The sequence below is a fragment of the Mauremys reevesii genome, linkage group 1 (genome assembly GCF_016161935.1).
Source record: "Mauremys reevesii isolate NIE-2019 linkage group 1, ASM1616193v1, whole genome shotgun sequence".
In the NCBI taxonomy this organism is placed as follows: domain Eukaryota; kingdom Metazoa; phylum Chordata; order Testudines; family Geoemydidae; genus Mauremys; species Mauremys reevesii.
This window is the reverse complement of record NC_052623.1, coordinates 191,075,584-191,094,190: the sequence shown is the minus strand read 5'-3', so window position 1 is coordinate 191,094,190 and position 18,607 is coordinate 191,075,584. Positions and strand designations below refer to the sequence as shown.

The 18,607-nt window shown below is 42.6% G+C and overlaps 1 protein-coding gene across 3 annotated transcripts in view; it reads left to right on the top strand.

Moving 5' to 3' along the window:
- CRYBG3 (crystallin beta-gamma domain containing 3) overlaps positions 1–18,607 on the top strand; it is a 160,491-nt gene that overhangs the window by 123,422 nt on the left and 18,462 nt on the right. For all 3 annotated transcript variants that reach the window (XM_039521838.1, XM_039521828.1, XM_039521845.1), the window contains exons 13-17: positions 703–839; positions 2,992–3,118; positions 4,149–4,181; positions 12,624–12,733; positions 13,247–13,373. In XM_039521838.1, coding sequence (XP_039377772.1) covers positions 703–839; positions 2,992–3,118; positions 4,149–4,181; positions 12,624–12,733; positions 13,247–13,373 — 534 coding nt within the window. The remainder of the gene's footprint in view (positions 1–702; positions 840–2,991; positions 3,119–4,148; positions 4,182–12,623; positions 12,734–13,246; positions 13,374–18,607) is intronic.

Here is an 18,607-nt window from a genome sequence, read left to right as displayed (position 1 = left end):
CCTATGCTCCATGCATGCAACCTAGAACCCAAAGACTCCTCCATTCAAAGGAAGGGTGGTGCTAGAGAGGTATCTCAGTCTTCCTTTCTGTGAAAGCACGGGGAAGATCCTTGAGTTCCTTAGCACTTAAATCTCTTTTCAAAAGGAGCCTCACTTGGCATGCCTAAGGCCTGGTCTACATCTAAAACTTAGGTTGACCTAGCTACATTGCTCAGGGCTGTGAAAAATGTACACCCCTGAGAGACTTAGGCCCAGTATAGGCACCACTACCATCGCCCTAGCTATCGCTTCTTGCGGGGGCGGATTTACTACGGTGACAGAAAACCCCCTTCTTATCAATGTAGCAGGTGTCTACTATGGCACTACAATGGCACAGCTGCGGTGCCATAGCTGTGCAACTGTAGCACCTGTAGTGTAGACAAGCCCCTAACTGAATGCCTTGCAATAACGTAAGTGCTTTTGAAAATGTTATTCCTAGGCTACAATTCTTCCCTCTAATGTGGTTATAGATTCAGCTTGCCTCATCCATACTAGCATTAAAACAACATCATTGAACATGAATGCCCCTAAATGTGGCCGGCCTCTGCTCATAGTTATACTCGCATTGTGAACAGTCCCATAGAATCCTTTGTTAGATTGTATGTAATAAGCTGCTGCTAAACTGTTAAGGTATTTATCCTAACTTTCAGCATTGCCTTTTAGGATTTCATCGAGTCATCAGTCATGCTTTTTGAGTCAGATGAAGAAGATGGGAACGTCATGGTCAATGAAGATATTCCTGATTTGGAGCAGGCTGGGTTTGGCCAGGAGATGAGATCAATTCATGTGAAAAGTGGAGTGTAAGTCTACTGCAAACCTGTATGAGATGCTCTTTGAATGCAGTGATTAAATGATTTGCCTGTGCACGTTGTTTTCAGATTTCTTATTTGTCATGATGTACTTCAAATGATTGATAAGATAAGAAAGATAAGCATTTGGGGGCCAGGGGAACAATCTTTGTGTTTTCTTAGATGATAGAAAATGTCAAAGTGTCTCCTATGTATCTTGCTCTGCATTGTTGCAGAGGGTTTTGTTTGTTTAGCTTGTGGATCCTGAACTTCAGGGATCTCTTAGAACCTCGCCACTTTGAACGCTCCCTATTACTACATCAATACACCAATAAGAATCTGGACAAGCCCGATAGTTTATGTGGGTTCAGTTTGTGCTACTGGTCTCTCTCTTTGCAGGCCAGCCAGAGCCACAGTCCTGCAGTGGAATCCAGATAGGCACATCCCTGTATCTGCATGGAGCCCATTGACTTTAGTGGTGCTCGGCATCGGTTCAGGGGTCTGTCTTCATGGATCTAATTGTAGAACTGCGACAGGATCTCCAGCAGGATTAGCTGCAGAGGTAATGTGGTTAGAAAAAAAGCATGTGTCACACCATTCAACAGCCACCTATGTAGACTGTTAAATAGACTGTATTGTTGGATTCCAAATATTGTTAAAGCGCTCTCAGTCCTTGTCAGCTCTGCAGTTGACAGTGACAGTAATACTATAACATGACCCCATTTCACAGATGTAGGGCCTGATTCTGCAACCTTTACTAGTGTTACTTCATTGTGACTAATTTGTATTAGTTAGGGTTGCAGAATTGCTAAGAACCACCACAAATCTTGCTAAGAAAGTCTGGCAGATTGCTAAGAAGGATCAAAAGCCTCACCACCTTCCACTTCAAATGCAAAGTGCATTTCTTTGATTTTGCTTTTGGTAAGAGAAATTCATAGGACACTGTATATATATTATAGTAAATTGAATTTTGAAAACCACCACTCAGTTTCCCCTGGGCAAAGGGAAAGATGAAGTATCACATGTTAGCTTAGCTGCGTAATGCACTGCTATGGACGACACTTAAATACTGTGGTGATGAGGCCTATATAAAGACCTGAATAGAACAGAGTAGATTGGGCCCATAGTTTGTATCTTGTTTGTTTACAAATTCTTTGGAAATGATTCTTTTTATCTGTTTTTCATAAGTTATATTTTGTTCACTATGCCTCCCCTCCTGTCTTAGGCAAAGACTCCTCCAATTTCCCCCTGTATTTCCTCTCCTTCCTTGAGTCCTACGTTGTAATTACTCTTTCTTCAGGCGAGGACGCTTCCTCTGAGGTTCATCAGCCATTTGTATGGTTCCAGCCATCTCATGGCAGTTTGAAGCTTATTTAGTTCGGTTTGAAGTGTTTTATCTGGTTCCTTTTCAGGTTACTAATTTACTGGGTTGTGCCAGTAGCTTTCAGCTTTTTTAAATATAAAACACTGAAGTAAGTTTCTTGGGGCGGGGTGAGGGGGAACACAGTATAAAGAATTACACAGACTCTGTAAAAGTGGACATGGTCAGTAATGTGTGCATGCTCTCACTCTTTCTTGTGTCCACTATAAACATTTTCTGTTTGCCTTGGATTTCGTAATCAAATGCAAAGGGAAGAAACACAAATGAATTACCAATCATTGCAAGAGTCCCTTTATCTCTTCCTGCCAATGCTTCCTCACTTGCTTCCCTTCTCTCCTTAGAGTAATCTGACTGGAAGAGTTTGAGGGGAGCCCTGTCTGGGAGCTAGGTGGGAAGGTAAAGGTTGAGGGAGCAGAGAGGGACTCAGGTATTTGACAGTTGAATATCTAGCCTCTTGGCTTCCAAGCAGTCTCTTATTTCATGCTGAGAAATTATCTGAGAAGGGGGAGAGAGATCTAATGCTGCAAGGATTTGTCAAGAATATTTGTGTAGACAAATAAAAAGTAGAAAATCAGAAGTGTGTCGGGTTTGTGACTCATGTGCCTGTTACCACAAGACATGTTTTACAGTCTGTTTAATTTCATATCAGGTGGACAGGTAAAGCATTTTAAAACCTTCTGGAAAGTTTGCTATTTAAGGTTAACTTACTAATAACTTTTTGTAGTGCCATATTGAAAAATAGGATTGTGTATCACAGTTCATTTCTTGTGTATCACTCCTCAGGTGGGTTGCATATCAGCAGAAATATTTCTGTGGAGAACAATATATACTGGAAAAAGGAAAATATAAATGCTTTTTAGACTGGGGAGGATCCAGTGAAACCATCATGTCAATTCGTCCCATTAAGTTGGTGAGTTACCGTAATTCATCAAAAAGAAAATTCAAAAAGCAACAAGAATTCAAAACTCTGGTGATACAATGATTTTATTGTGCAGGCTAGGTAATAAAGCTAACTTGTCTATTGAACTGATGAAAGGTTAGAAGAAAAGAAAAGAGCCTCATAGAATTCAAGGAAACTGCTAATTATGGGGATTGAATCTCCCATTTATTCTGCAGTGCAAACTCTGTATCAACCCAGCTCCCAACAAGTAAATGCTAGGAAAACTCCACAAGGAGAATTTAGCAGATTATGTCCACAAATAGAACATATTGGCCCTAAAAACCTAATTTACCACAAAACATGCCTATTGCCTTATTGATAACTTGTCATATATTTTAGTCCTTTAACTTTCTTATTACTATCTGCTAAAACTGAGCTATAGTTTGTTTTCTTCTTTTTTTTTTCTATTTCAATCCAGAAAAATAAAAAGGCAATTTGCCCAGATAGATTAATTCCAAGACTCCTACAGCCCTACTGTACAATAAACAAACAAACCCAACCACCAATATAATAAATGACACTGCATCCACAACTCGGAAAGCTAGAAAGGAAATTGAACTTGTTTAACCTTTCTTGAATGGAAATGACAGGTGCATTGCAGGGTAGTGACAGTGAGAGGGAGAGAGAAGGTCCTGCCTCCCATTCTCTCAAATTCTCTCTTGATAAGGAATTGGTATAAACCAAACACTTCTAAACCAGTTTGAGTGTCTACACAAAGGGATTGCTCTGACTCTGTAAATGGGTTTCTAAGCAGTTAATTATATTGGTGCAAGTTTAATGTGTGGACAAGGCCTAAGCTAACAGAGAGGCAACCATGAGCCAATATGCCTCTAATTTCGTAGAGATGTGGGGAGGGAAATGTGCCAGGAGTACAATACCTATTAAAGAATTTCAGCCCCAGAATTCCTAAAAAAAAATTGCAAAGGTTCTTTAAGGGATTTGACTGCCTGTTAAAAAATAATTGTAATGTTTATATTATTTATATTTTTTTAATGTGCAGGAACCACTTGGAAAAAATGAGCCTCCACATTTGGTATGTTCACATCCTATAATGCCATTTCTAGGAGTAAATTGCATATTATTAAGCACACATGCTTTATGTTGAATTTCCCCCGCCCCCCCGCTGTCTCAGATAAGATCTTCTCTATCTACTGTACAGTGACAAAGCCACCTCTTACTTGAGGAAACCAGTAGACACATAGAGGCTAAGTTAGCCAAGAATCTCATTCATTGTGGTGGTCCTGTTCACACCCTTTTTTGTTGTGTCCCCATAGTACCATCCGCTCAATAGGCTTGGGATCACTTTGGATCTGTATCGCCATTTCTTTTCATATTCTTTATTTCAGTCTCTCTGCCTCTCTGGAAATTCACTGTCACACTCATTTACCTTTTTCTGCGTGGGATATTGTCTTTGCATTGTAATTAATATGTCCCACTTTGTTACTGTAACTTCTTAATATCTGAAGTGCAAAATTGTGAAACTTGAACTGCAGAAAACTATTCACAAATCCGCACACAATTAGCTGTCTGTCATTTGTTTTCCTACAGTGCTGTTTTTAAAAATATAATATATTTTGGCAATTCTGCAGTTTGTATCGACACTTCCTGTGTGATGGCGTGATGAGGGCAGTTTCGCTAACTCCTTTCAAAAGTACATGAACTTTGCTGTAGCTGAAGTTCCCAGCTCACTCTCAGCTTCCCTCCCCGCCTCCCCCGCATACTAAGTTTGACTGAGCACACACTAATGATTTAATAATATAAAGGAGAGCCATTTGTAGCAAATCCTAATATAAAGTTAAACATAATTTTAGTGAAATTCTATGACAATATTGCTTCATTATAAGAGGATTTCACTGTAGCATTTTTGTTTTCAGGGTGGCTTTGTTTGGGTTTCCATTTTTTATCAGAATTTTTATAAGATTATGTTAAAACCATAATAACATTCTTCTATGTAATCTTTCTAAATTTAGAAACCTCTCCACATGCACATGCTCATCCAGAATCCTTATCTGCTGAGGGTTCTCTTCTAGCAGAGCACATCTCAATTCCCTTATATTTAGTTTGACTTCTCTCCTTCTTTCATTAGTCATTCTTTGCTCACAAAGAAATATTAGTTGTTAATTCTGTACCTTGGGGAAAAGGAGTGCAGTGGGATATGAACAGTAAAGTTCTTTCTCTCTCTGTCTCTGTCTCTCTCTCTCTCTCTCTCTCTCACACACACACTTTTAATAAAGAAAACATTAGAAAATGACACACTACATGTTTTAATAAACAGCCCAAAAACTGGGAAATCTAGTTTAAGACATCTCTAGTATTTTGTCATCTAGATAGGATTTTCAGTATCCTTATTGCTTATACTTGTGTGTTATACACACGGAAAATGTACACATTACATTACTTACAACAGCCTGAACGCACCCTTTCTTTACTCCAACTATGTTCAGGTTCTAAAATGTTTATGATTTACTCAGGCTTGCAGGAAATGTTTGTTGTCTAAAGAGAGAAATGGTGTATGACTTTAGTCTTAAACACTGATTTCCTGCCAGACATATTCATTTGGCTATTTGCAGACAGATTCAAAGAATCCGAAACACTTTCACACAGAAGGCATGGTAAACCATTTCAGATAAAATAACTGATTGAAAAATGAAACAGGTACCAAACCAAACTTTTTTCAGAGATTCCAGATAGTTTTAATAACTTTTTATCCCCTTCCTCAACTCCCTTCTTCGTCAGAATATGTCAAATGCTGTTCCTGTGAGTGTCTTAGACCAGTTTTGCAGACGCAAGAGATTCAGATGGTTAATATAAGCATACAAACATGTGCATGTTTCTCCAAATCTTGGAAGAGTCTCACCCATCAGCAGCAATGAGACTATTTGCAATTGATTCAACCTTGCAATTCCTTTCCTTTCACCTTACCTCCCATCCCATCCCATCCACCCGTACATCAGAAAATTCTTTATAAAACAAACAAACAAAAACAAAAACCACTTGCTGTGTACAAATACGCATGCCATGTCATGCTGCCCTGATGTCACTTTTGCCACAGGAAAAAGTTCAACAATCTTGAGTTGTTACAGGACCTCTGTGATGAAGCTAAGGAAAGAGGAGAGCATGTCACTGCTGTGTTCAAATTGTCATAGTTACCCTAGGGGACAAACATACTTTATTATGACTAAGGAGTTGTGGGAAACTTGTTAAGATTACTTACTGAGTCAGGGTAAGTAGAAGACCGTGTTTGAGAAAATAAATCTGTCCTTTCCTCATCTAGTTTAAAGATAATATTACAATTTTCATGTTTGCAGCAGTTGCTAAGGATGGTTCACCAGAGTCAGAGAATCCTTAACACAGCTCGATGCTGAATCTGACAAGTCTGAATCCTCAGTGTGGGAATATAGCTCTCCATGTTTTTTCCTATCTATTATAGGCATAGATACTAAAATAAGGAAATCCTACTCTCTTTCTATAAGAGAGAAACCTTGTCACTTGCTGTTGCTTTCAGCTGACCATAAGTGTTCTATTTTGAAATCTTGCAATACGTGGTCTTGGTCTTTTCATCTTTGCCAGGCTCCTTCATAAACTACATGCCTGTTCCAAGTAAGACTAAAGTCTCCAGGTTTAAAATACAATAGCTGTATTCATTAAAAATAAAACAATATTTTTTCCTTCACTCTCCCAAGGAAAACTAAGCTCCTTTCATTAATCTGCCTATGGCAGTTGGCTTGCTCAAATACTTTAGCAGACCCCTATAATTATTTATGGTAACTTTGCACTGTGTATCTTTCCACTTACTGCCTGTTGAGTTTTTAGGAAATGGAGCTTCATGGAGCTAAAGGGCTCTTTTAAATCTGTCACATCAGATTTAATATATTTTAAGTTATAACTAGCTGCATTTGTGGTCAGACTGTACAAATGCAGTGGTATCACTAATGGATCAATTTCTTCTCTAATTGTTCTGAAGTCAGAAAAGACGGTTACTCACCGTTGTAACTGTTGTTCTTCGAGATGTGTTGCTTCTATCCATTCCAGTTAGGTGTGCGCGCCGTGTGTGCACGGCTCCTCGGAACATTTTTACCCTAGCAACTCCGGCGGGCCGGCTGGGCACCCCCTGGAGTGGTGCCGCTATAGCGCTGGATATATACCCCAGCCGGCCCGTCTGCTCCTCAGTTCCTTCTTGCCGTCTACTCCGACAGTGGGGAAGGAGGGCGGGTCTGGAATGGATAGGAGCAACACATCTCGAAGAACAACAGTTACAATGGTGAGTAACCGTCTTTTCTTCTTCGAGTGATTGCTCCTATGCATTCCAGTTAGGTGATTCCCAAGCCTTACCTAGGCGGTGGGGTCGGAGTGAGACGTGGCAGAGTGTAAGACTGCTGAGCCGAAGGCTGCATCGTCTCTGGATTGCTGCACCAATGCGTAGTGGGAAGCGAAGGTGTGGACAGAAGACCAGGTGGCCGCTCTACAGATGTCCTGGATGGGAACATGGGTGAGGAAGGCGGCAGACGAGGCTTGCGCTCTCGTAGAGTGAGCGGTGAGGCGGGACGCTGGCACGCGAGCAAGCTCGTAGCATGTCCGGATACATGCCGTCACCCAGGCGGAAATCCGCTGAGAGGAGACTGGCTCGCCTTTCATGCGATCAGCAACCGCTACAAACAGCTGGGGCGAACGCCGGAAGGGTTTCGTCCGCTCGATATAAAAAGCGAGGGCCCTGCGGACGTCCAGGGTGTGAAGCTGTTGCTCACGAGGTGAGGCGTGCAGCTTCGGGAAGAAGACCGGAAGGAAGATTTCCTGGTTGAGGTGGAAGGCCGACACCACCTTAGGGAGGAAGGCCGGGTGTGGTCGAAGCTGCACCTTGTCTCCGTGGAAGACAGTATATGGTGGACCCACCGTTAGGGCACGGAGCTCGGAAACTCGTCTTGCCGACGTTATAGCGACGAGAAAAGCTGTTTTCCAGGAGAGAGAGAGCAGGGAGCACGTGGCCAGGGGCTCGAAGGGTGCTCCCATAAACTTGGCCAGAACGAGGTTTAAATCCCAGGCCGGGGTAGGACGTCGTATCGGCGGGTACAAGCGGTCCAGGCCCTTAAGGAAGCAGGAAACCATCTGGTTGGAAAAGATGGACCGGCCTCCTATGGATGGACGAAAGGCGGACACGGCTGCCAGGTGTACCTTCAAGGAGGAGATTGCGAGTCCTTGTTCCTTAAGGTACCAGAGGTAGTCCAGGATTGTAGGGATAGGGACTAGGAAGGGATTAAGGCCGCGCTGATTGCACCAGAGCGCGAAACGCTTCCATTTCGCGAGGTAGGTGGATCGAGTGGAAGGCTTTCTGCTTTCAAGCAGGACTTGCTGCACTGCCGCCGAACAGTCCCGCTCCGCGTGGCTCAACCACGTAGGTACCAAGCTGTAAGATGGAGGGACTGTAGGTCCGGGTGGCGGAGTCTGCCGAAGTCCTGCGTGATGAGATCCGGCCATAACGGAAGGGGAATGGGATCCCGAACGGAGAGCTCGAGCAGCAGGGTGTACCAGTGCTGCCTCGGCCAGGCCGGAGCGACGAGTATTAGGCGGGCCCTGTCCCTCCGAAGCTTGAGTAGCACCCGGTGTATGAGCGGGAACGGAGGGAAGGCGTAGAGGAGGTGATCCGTCCAGGAGCAGAGGAATGTGTCCGACAGGGAGCCCGGGGAGCGACCTTGGTAGGAACAAAACCTGTGGCACTTCCTGTTCTCCTTGGAGGCAAACAGGTCTATCTGGGGAAACCCCCACCTTTGGAAAATTGTGAGCACCACATCCGGACGAAGGGACCACTCCTAGGAGATGAATGACCTGCTGAGATGGTCCGCTAGCGTGTTCTGCACTCCTGGAAGAAAGGACGCTGACAGGTGAATCGAGTGGGTTACACAGAAGTCCCACCGGCGCATCGCCTCCGTGCAAAGTAGGGAGGAGTGGGCTCCGCCCTGCTTGTTCACATAGAACATCGCCGTCGTGTTGTCCGTGAACACCGCCACACAGCGCCCTTGCAGATGGGCGCGGAAGGTGTGACACGCCAAGCGGATTGCTCGCAGCTCCCGGACGTTGATGTGGAGGGAGAGCTCTTGGGGTGCCGGAGTCGACGGAACCGTGCACGGCTTGTGCACCACCACAGTCGGTGCCGGAGGTGCCGGCGGTGGCTGGGTGAGCGGTCCCGGTGCAGGAGGCTTAGAGGCCGTCTGCGCCGTCTTCCGTTTCCTTGCCAGAGAGAGGGAACGGTGCCGGGACGCCGGTGCCGGCTGTGGAGCTCGAACAGTCTCGGTACCGGACCGGCTCGGGCCCGCTGGTGCGCTGCACGCCGAGGAAGACTTCGACGCCGCCGGGGTTGGCGCGGCAGGGCAAAGCGCCGACTCCATAAGGAGCTGCTTCAGCCGAGAGTCCCGCTCCTTTCTAGTCCGTGGCTTAAACGCCGTACAGATCGGGCACTTGTCTGGCCGATGGGACTCCCCGAGGCAGTGCAGGCAGGAGTCGTGCGGGTCCCCGATCGGCATTTGCCGCTGGCAAGCCGAACAGGGCTTGAACCCCGGTGCCTTGGGCATGAGCCCGCACTGGCTGTGGAAGAAGAGGGGCGAACCCCCCTAATTCCCATACTACACTATATCTAACTAAACTACTTAACTAACTTAACCAACTATATACACTTAGCAAACGGAGAACACTAGGGCTGTGGAGGTAAACGGAGCACTCCACTGTTCCAACTGGCCGTCACAGGCGGTAAGAAGGAACTGAGGAGCGGACGGGCCAGCTGGGGTATATATCCAGCGCTATAGCGGCGCCACTCCAGGGGGCGCCCAGCCGGCCCGCCGGAGTTGCTAGGGTAAAAATGTTCTGAGGAGCCGTGCACGCGCAGCACGCACACCTAACTGGAATGCATAGGAGCAATCACTTGAAGAAGAACCATCAAATCTCTCCATTCAACTGTTTTCTTTCTATTTATTTTGAGAAAAGAACATTTTTCTCAGTTTATTATTTAAAATATACATTGCATAACCTTCCCTGTCAGGGTTTTTCTAAAGCTGTCACATAGCCTGGGGCGCACAGGCTGTAAGGAGGAAGTGTCAGGCACCAAACTAGGAACCTGGAGACCTGAGTTCTGTTCCTGACTCTGTCACTGAGCTGCTGTTTGTCCATGGCCAAATCGCTTCATCTTTGTGCTTCAGTTTTCTGCATTGGTAAAAATGGAGAAAATGATAGTTACCTTCCTCTGTAAAGTGTTTTGAGATCTATGGATGAAAAGCACAATGTAAGTGTAGCCTAAATATCAATGTTATGCTCAGTAATGCAGTTCCAAATGCATCCAGCAATGTATCCAGCCCATGTAGCTGGCTTGTCTTTTTCAATTCACAGTTGTGTGTCACATAAGGGCAAGATTAAGCCCTTCTTGTTCTTTGTAACAGGAAATACATTAGTTTCTTTAAAAAAAAAAAAAGACTTTTTCCATAAAAACCATTTTCTAATATGTGGTTTTGGCTTTTTCTCAGTCTCTGTAGATTGGATTTCTTTTCTTTGGCAGGGAGAGGGGCCACTTTGGGGCACGAGTGAGGGAGGAGCACTAGCAACAACATTTTTCTTCTGTGTTACAGAATGCTGTGTCAAATTTTAGTGTGAAATTCGCCTCAGGACAGAGAGGCCATGCAGGGCTCTCTGCTCCACGTATCTCTTGGAGGGTGAAGTGGTATAGAGGCCCCTGCTTAGAGCCTGTGAACTGGAGTGAAATTCTCCCTTATAGAGGAAACTAAACAAGTGGTTTTGTGGCGCCAGAAGTCAGTTATAAAATAAGAAATAAAGAGCTTCCTTCAGTCTTCGAAGTACCAGGCAATTTTCATAACACCTGATAAAAGTTGGTCAAATCACCTGATAGTATGTACCATCCATTGGACCCTGTCTTAATTAAGGCATTCCTAAAGGCAACCTACAAAACAATTTGGATATATCAGAAGACACAGAGTCCTTTTGGAGTATGTGATTCAAGTGTATTATGAAATGGCATAGCACTCTGGAAACAAATGAAGTTTTTAGAGTAGCGGTCAGATTTCACACGTATATGATGGGTTCCATTAAACATCAGTGGTCAGTGTCTACCAAGGATTCCCTAATCTTAAAACGGGAAATGCCATGGTAAATTCAACTAATTCAAATGGTAAATGTCCAATTTTGAATGGCACTGCACAACAAATAATCCACTATTTGCCTATTTGTATGTATTCAAGCCATTCAGTATCAATAAGACACTCCGAGCAGTACTTTTCTAATGAATTTTTGGGTCCCTAACAAATTCTCTCTTCAGCATCATATTACTGAGGCCTACAGTAGTAGCTGGAAAAGTATACTGCCTGATCCTACGAGGTGCTTTCAGCTCCCATTGATTGCAGTGGTACTTGAGTGCTCAGAGCCTTGCAAGTGGCGCTCTGCGTATCATGGGGTCAAGGTTCTAATTGCAGAAACCATTGTGTTTACCAGGGGATTAGGCATAGCATTAGAAAATACATCCTGGGAATAAAGTACATGACTAAATGACATCTGAACCATCTTGTCAAAAACAATGGTAGAAATGCAAACCAGATTTCTTCATCCTTTTTCCTTAATTTTTAGTTGTATTGCTCTTGCTCAATAGATTTCAGCACATCAGTGGCCACCTAAAGTGACCCATTATCCAGGAACAAATAGTACCTGAGGGGCACAGAATTCTTAGCTTCTTCCCCCATTGTAGACCACTGGCTGTATTCTGCTGTAGATTTTGTTTTTAACTTCTTTTAAAGCAGAACTCCCTGTTGATGGAGAGATTGACACACACTTCCTGGGCAAGATGTAGTTCTAAATGGCTCCAAAACTCTTTGCTAAGGATATCTGTGTTTGCAAACTTGTTGGGTTGGAATTCAAACACTCCTGACACAGCGAGTCCTACCAGAAATTCTCGTGCAAGCTTTTTAAATAAGATGTCCTCTCTGCTCAGTGTGGTCACAGAAGATTCCAGGACACTTTTTTTTTTTTAATGTACCGCCTTGGTATCTTTTTACCAGTATTTCCTTCCCCTTCTTGTTGTGCTCCAATTGGTTGCTGACCTGTACCCAAAATCTGGCTGCATATGAGTGGTGCTGTATCTATAAGGCCAGATTTTTCAGTCCTATCGTGTTTTCTCTGGAAACACTCCTGTTAACATAAAATGAATATATACTTGCTACGACTGCCATTGATATCAGTAGAAGATTTGCCTCAGTTAAGGACTGCAGAATCTGACCATAGTTCATAAAACACTTTGGGACCTTTTAAGAGAAAAGGCGCTATAGAAATTTAAGACATTTCTTCTCTTGGGAGTCCATTAGATTTGCATTAGTACTTCTGTAAATTGCATTGATATTTCCCTGTGCCAGCAGCTTGCACTACTTATAGTGATGATATTGAGTACATTTTCTTTCTAGTCATCATATTTTTATTGTTGTTGTTCTTGTAGCTCAAAGCTTTCAGTAACACACATTTCCAAGGAGAATGTGTAGATTTCACAGCAGAAGTTTCTGATTTTACATCATTCATACCATGTTCTTTTAAGGTTCTTCGGGGATGGTAAGTGTTGTTTTACCCATCACCATTTAAAGTAGTTAGAGAGCACTTTTTGACCTTCATTAAATTTCAAATAATCAAATGTATCCAGTGCATTACCATCACACTCCATATCGTCCTATACCTACTCTCTTGCAACCTGCTTTGATAACTCTCGCCTTTCTGATGAAAGGGAACTTAATGCTTTTTGCTTTCCTATGGGAAAATCACACAATTGGTATGATTTGAATCTGCCTTTATGACTTGTTCAAAATTTCAGGGACTCAACAGGGTAAATCTAGCTGCATTCCATTAACCCCTGTTAAAGTCCAGGTTGAGATTTATATACCACGTGGAAGAGCAGCAGAAGCAGAAAATGGAATCAATCTTTGGTTTCACTTTTTTTTATAGTACCACTTTAAAAAACAAACAAACCTTGTTTTATTTCTCATTCCCCTAGAAAATTTTTGATCTTGAGAGAACTTGTTAATAACTGACTGCATCAGTTAAATTTTTTTGTTATGTTTATTCTTTCAGTTGGCTCCTGTTTTACCAAGGGGAAATTGCTGATAATCATTGTGTGCTGGAAGAAGGCCTCTACACTGACCTCACTTCCTGTGGTTGTCCAACAGCAGTACTCAAATCCTTCAAGCCTGTGGAATATGTAAGAGCTTTATAGAAAGAATTATATTATAGAACTCTCGCCCTACCCGGTCATATACAACAGTGATTGTATTAAAGAACAGAGTGTGATGCTCAGGAGAAATATTAAAATTGTTTTTTAGGCTTGCGGATTTTCAGTTCCACACACACACTCTGGGCAGAACGTAACTCTGTTTTTGTATGAGCTGAATTCATATTTGCTTTTTCAATGGTCCTTATAGAGCATCCCAGCAAGATAGTAAGGAGTAGGTTTATGCAAATGGAATATTGTACTTCTGTCTCATTATGGGGTTCCCTTTACAGTCTCTTCCCCAGCAGAAATTCAGACCTTAACAAAAATACTCTGCACAAAAGAACCTGTAAGCTACATTACAATGCATATAGCTGCTAGCATGATGTTAAATTTGCTAGCCATAATTTTAGGGGAATATTTTACAGAAGTGTAAGATTTGCCTTTTCTAAATGGGCATCAAATTATGTGTCACTTGTTAATACTACTACGTTTTGCCATCCAGAATAAAGGTTTATATTTCTGCTGCAGATTCGGTATACAATATTAAAACATCTCGACAGATAAAACCTTTTAAAACCACATTTCAAAAGTTTCCAAGCTGGTGATATTTATTAAAAATGTCAAATTCCTTTTTCTAGCCGTGAACAAGTTAAATAAAAAATTCATTGGGAGGGGGGGTAAGGGTGGCAAGGATATTTGACTGAGTGAGGCCTTGGACCAGATCCTTGGCTGATGTAAATGAGCCTGGCTGCAGTGACTTCAGTGGAGCTACACTAGTTTCCACCAGCTGAGGATCTGGCCCTTGGACTTCATCCCTAACCACTTTAGAATCCCTTGATGAGATGGGGCTAACTCAGTGAAAACGGGGGTTTAAAAAGCCTGCTCCGAAGCAACCACAGCACTTAGCGAACAGGACAGGAGCTAGCAAACAGGAGAGTTTTGAGAGGGAGTGTGAGAGCCAGATACACCTAATAACCATTCTCTAAACTTAGGCCAATAACGCCTCCCAAAGAAAAATAACCACATACAAACAAAGAACAACAAAACCCTGCAATAATAAATATAATATAGACAGAAGTCAAGCAGCAAAGTGGGGCCTACCCAGTTTTTTGCACTGAACACAGCATGTACGATTATCTGCCTTGTGAGCAGGTGGCATGTATGCATTCAGTGCAAGCAACTCATGGCCCTCGGAGACCGAGTACCAGCTCTTGAGACCAGAGTGGCTGAATGGGAGGAACTAAGGGAGACAGAGAGATAGATAAATGAGACTTTCCGGGGCACGGTAGAGCAGTCCCATCCCGCAGTCCGACAGCCTCTGTGCTTTTGAAGAGGATGAAAGTATTGAGGAAGAAGAACACTGAGCTGGAGCAGAGGAAAATAATCCCATAGTTGGGACCCTCCTTCCCGATGATATCATGGTATCCTCTTGCCCTGAGGATATCTCTCTGGGGGAGGGGACCGCTATTGTTAGGAAGAAACAGTTAATAGCAATGGTGGATTTGATTATTAGAAATACATACAATTGAGTTTGTGATGACCGTGAGAACGACGGGTGCAAAGGTTGCTGACTCCTGAGACATGTAAATAGACTGATGAGCAGTGCTGGGTGATCTTGCTAAGTGTATATTCAGCTTTAACAATCCACACCTACAGTTTGTAACAGTGTGTGTGGTTTTTGTAGTGTTGCTACTTGTCACAAGATTTCCAGGGTCATCCTACCATTTTGGTGGTGAGCCTGAAATGTGCAGCAGGTCCCAAAATATCAGATGTTGCAATGTTCCGTCATAGCATGGGCCTTTTTGGACTCAGCGTAACAACGTTGTGATGTGGGCATACAGTTTTGTGATGTGGTGTGGTAATGATCGCTCTATCATGATATGAGTTAGTCTCAGGGAGCAGCTTGGAAATACATCATCTCTAAGACTGTGACTTGTGTGAGTGCAATGTGGTGGGAGTCTGACTGAGGGAATGATTTGTTTATATCAATAGGCTACTGAACTGGGAGAGAAGAACAGGCTTTGATTAGGGAGTACTACAGTTCTTTATATCTATTGAACTTTGTTCTAACTTATGGCTGTTCAAGGTGGGCTGCCAGATATACTTGAGTGTGTTATTAGAAGCTTGAAAATAATTTCTCTGCTTGATGATTTTCCTGATTTAAGTCTGGCAAATATATTTTTCTGTTTCTCTCATGGAATTTAAGTGAACGTGGCTCCACTTTGGTTGGTTCATGTTTCCATACTAGTATCTCTGAATGAGCATGTCTTTCAGAACAAAGATCACTATTATGATCATGATGATGATTGGCTGGGAAGTAGCAGAGCAAAATCTATTATAAGTTCATATATATATGGGAGGTATTCACTTTTTCCAAGCAACATGTGGGCTGGCCCAAGCACGTTGCCTCCATGATGAATCCTGACATGATTCCCAAACCTTGGTATCATTTGTGGTGGTGTCACCAAGTCAAACGTGGCAGAGTCTTAACACCTTCTCGTTGCACTACTCTAATCCTCAAGCATGGTAGGAAAGCATGTGTCTATTTCTGTTCAGCGCTGGACTGGATGAGCAGATATATTGTCTGAAAGCTAAAAACATTCTTGAAATGGTTTTAAAATGCCCTAAATTGAATGGAAAAATTCCAATCTCTCTCCCTATCTCCTGTCTTCTGATGACTGATCAAATTTTCCCTCCTGCCCTCGGGGAGCAGGAGAGGAAGGGAAGGAATGGTTCCTTTTGGTTACAGGAGCCTCTTTCCCTGCCTGACTTGCTCCCTTTTTCTCCCCGCACAAAGAAAAGGTTTCATTGCGGCCTTACCTTTTTTGTACATTGCTTTTTTTTTGTACTCAGGCTGAAGGAATTTGGCCTCCTGGGAACGTCTAAGATAATAAAAGTGTAATCTATAGGCCATTGGGCACAAGCCTATCTATAGCTTGATAATCTTCCTGTGCTCACTGAGCATCATGGGAAGGGAAACGAGAGCCCTGCGACAGCAAGGAACTAGTCTTGATTTTACTTGAAATATAAATTTGTGATACCATGAGCTGCTTCTACTGCTGTAAAAAGTGCCGCTTCTGCAAGTGCCCATTAAATTTTTTTTAATGTTCTGTTTTGAGTGGGGAAGGATATCAGTGTAAATATGTCAGTCCAGCAAAGTAAAGTATTTCTTAGAAATACAGCACTGTAGTACTCCTAGAAGTTGTTACTGCTCCATCACAGCTACTATTAAAAAGCCTCTGGGTGGTTGCAGTGGCAGCATTCAGACTAATAACTCCTGTCATCCAAGGACCTCAAAGAAATGTACAGATTTTTTTTTAATAAAGTACGCTGTGGTAGGCATTTAGACCCATAATCCAGGTACATAAAACCAAGACACAGAGAGGATGAGTGACTTGCCCATGTTTACCCTGGGAGTCAGTTCCTGAGTCAGGAATAGATCCCAACAGTCCTAACTCTTTTATCGGCTGTAACCAATAGACAGCCCACAAGGCTCACTTTGTACAGTACCGTGAACTAATAAAAATGAGAGAACATACAATTTGATACTCCTGGGGGGAATTCTGCACCAAAAAATTAAAAATTCTGCACACAATATTTTAAAATTCTGCAAATTTTAGTTGTCAAAATAACACTACATAATCCATGCCAGTTTCAATTATTTTGGTAATTTATTTCAAAATACCTGTCAGCAAGTATGTCTCTAACAATATAGACATACAAAAATTCCCCCAGGAGTAGAGAGTTAAAGAAACCCCTATGATGATCCAGTTTGTTTCTTTGCCCTTCCTCCCCCCCCCCCCCCCCGAGCTCAGCTGGAGGGGCCAACACCCACAACCGCTCCCCCTGAGTACATGCATGTGATACTACAAACGTTTAATATCCACTCGATCCCTGATATATTCCATTTATTCAGCAGATAATTCAGTGCAAACAAGAGGTGGGGGAAAAACCTACCACAAGTTTTCGTAACAGGGAAAGCAATTAGGCCTGAGTCCAAAACCCACTAAAGTTGATGAGAAACCTTCTGTTGACTTCATTGGGATAGGACTCTTTCTTGTGAAAAATGTATGTAATTTTCATTTTGGAGGTTGCAGTGAAGTGGGAGGAGGAGACATTTTTGGTGACACCTTCTCAAATCGAATTTATTAATAACATTTTCATTAAATTTGTCATGAAAGATTATCTGCACTTCCAAAAGGACAATATATTTATATTTTTCATTTTATGATAGCAGTGTGTTTGAGTGTATAGTGTCTTGAAGCTATTTTATGTAGCCACTTAACTTCTGTGGGTCTGTCTCTTTGTGTTGAGGTTGGATGGTTTTGAATTTGGTTTTCATGCTGTGGGCACTTAAAAGTGAAAATGGAAACAAAAGCATTTTGAAGGAAGCTGATCTTGTTTTTTTATGTGCTTTCTGCATTGGTAAAATATAAAATTCCATTGATAGAGTGGTTTAGATATGTTAAATGAAGGTGAGATGATTTGTGAATAGGGCTCAGTGAGTTGAGAGAAACTGTGTGAGAGGTTAGCGTTGTAGAAGTTGAAGATAATGCAAGTAATATGTGGCTTAATCCAGCAACTGAAATGCTACTGTGGAGAGAGAAATGAGTTTGGCAGCACCCCCACACCATCTGATGTATTAATACCAGAGTATTTGCACCTGTTAGCCTAAAGAGTTAAATACAAAGGTATTCTTTACTTGTGGACACTCCTTCCTGAAATACTATGTAGAAGTATCGTCCCTTTCTCACAAGACTATGCTATAGATCATATAACACTCCCTGTGTTTTAACTCCTTGCATCATAAATGAGGCTTTCCCCAGTATTAATTTTTGTTTGAGCAAGGTGGTTTCATTTACATACAAAGGTCACTTTAAAAGAATTCTTCAGTACTTCTTCATGCTTGTAATAGGGAAGATTTTTTACAAAGGTTACAAGTATAACATAGTTTCAAAATATTTTCCTGAGAGAACTTTTAGAGCGGCCCTGAGCTGGGCTGGGGCAGATATTTCCACGTCCTGGAGAATTGTAGGTGACTTTAATTTGGATATCTCGGCTTGCAAAGCTCTCAAGGGAATGGGAGTTCAGCTTAGTAGCCAGAACACATGGAGACCCTATCCAACGACAGTCAACCTCCTTTCCTCCAGTGCTCCCCTCTCTCCCCACACACTCTCTTGAGAGGAGCCAGGTGGTTCAGGCTTTTTTCTTGGGAATTGGGG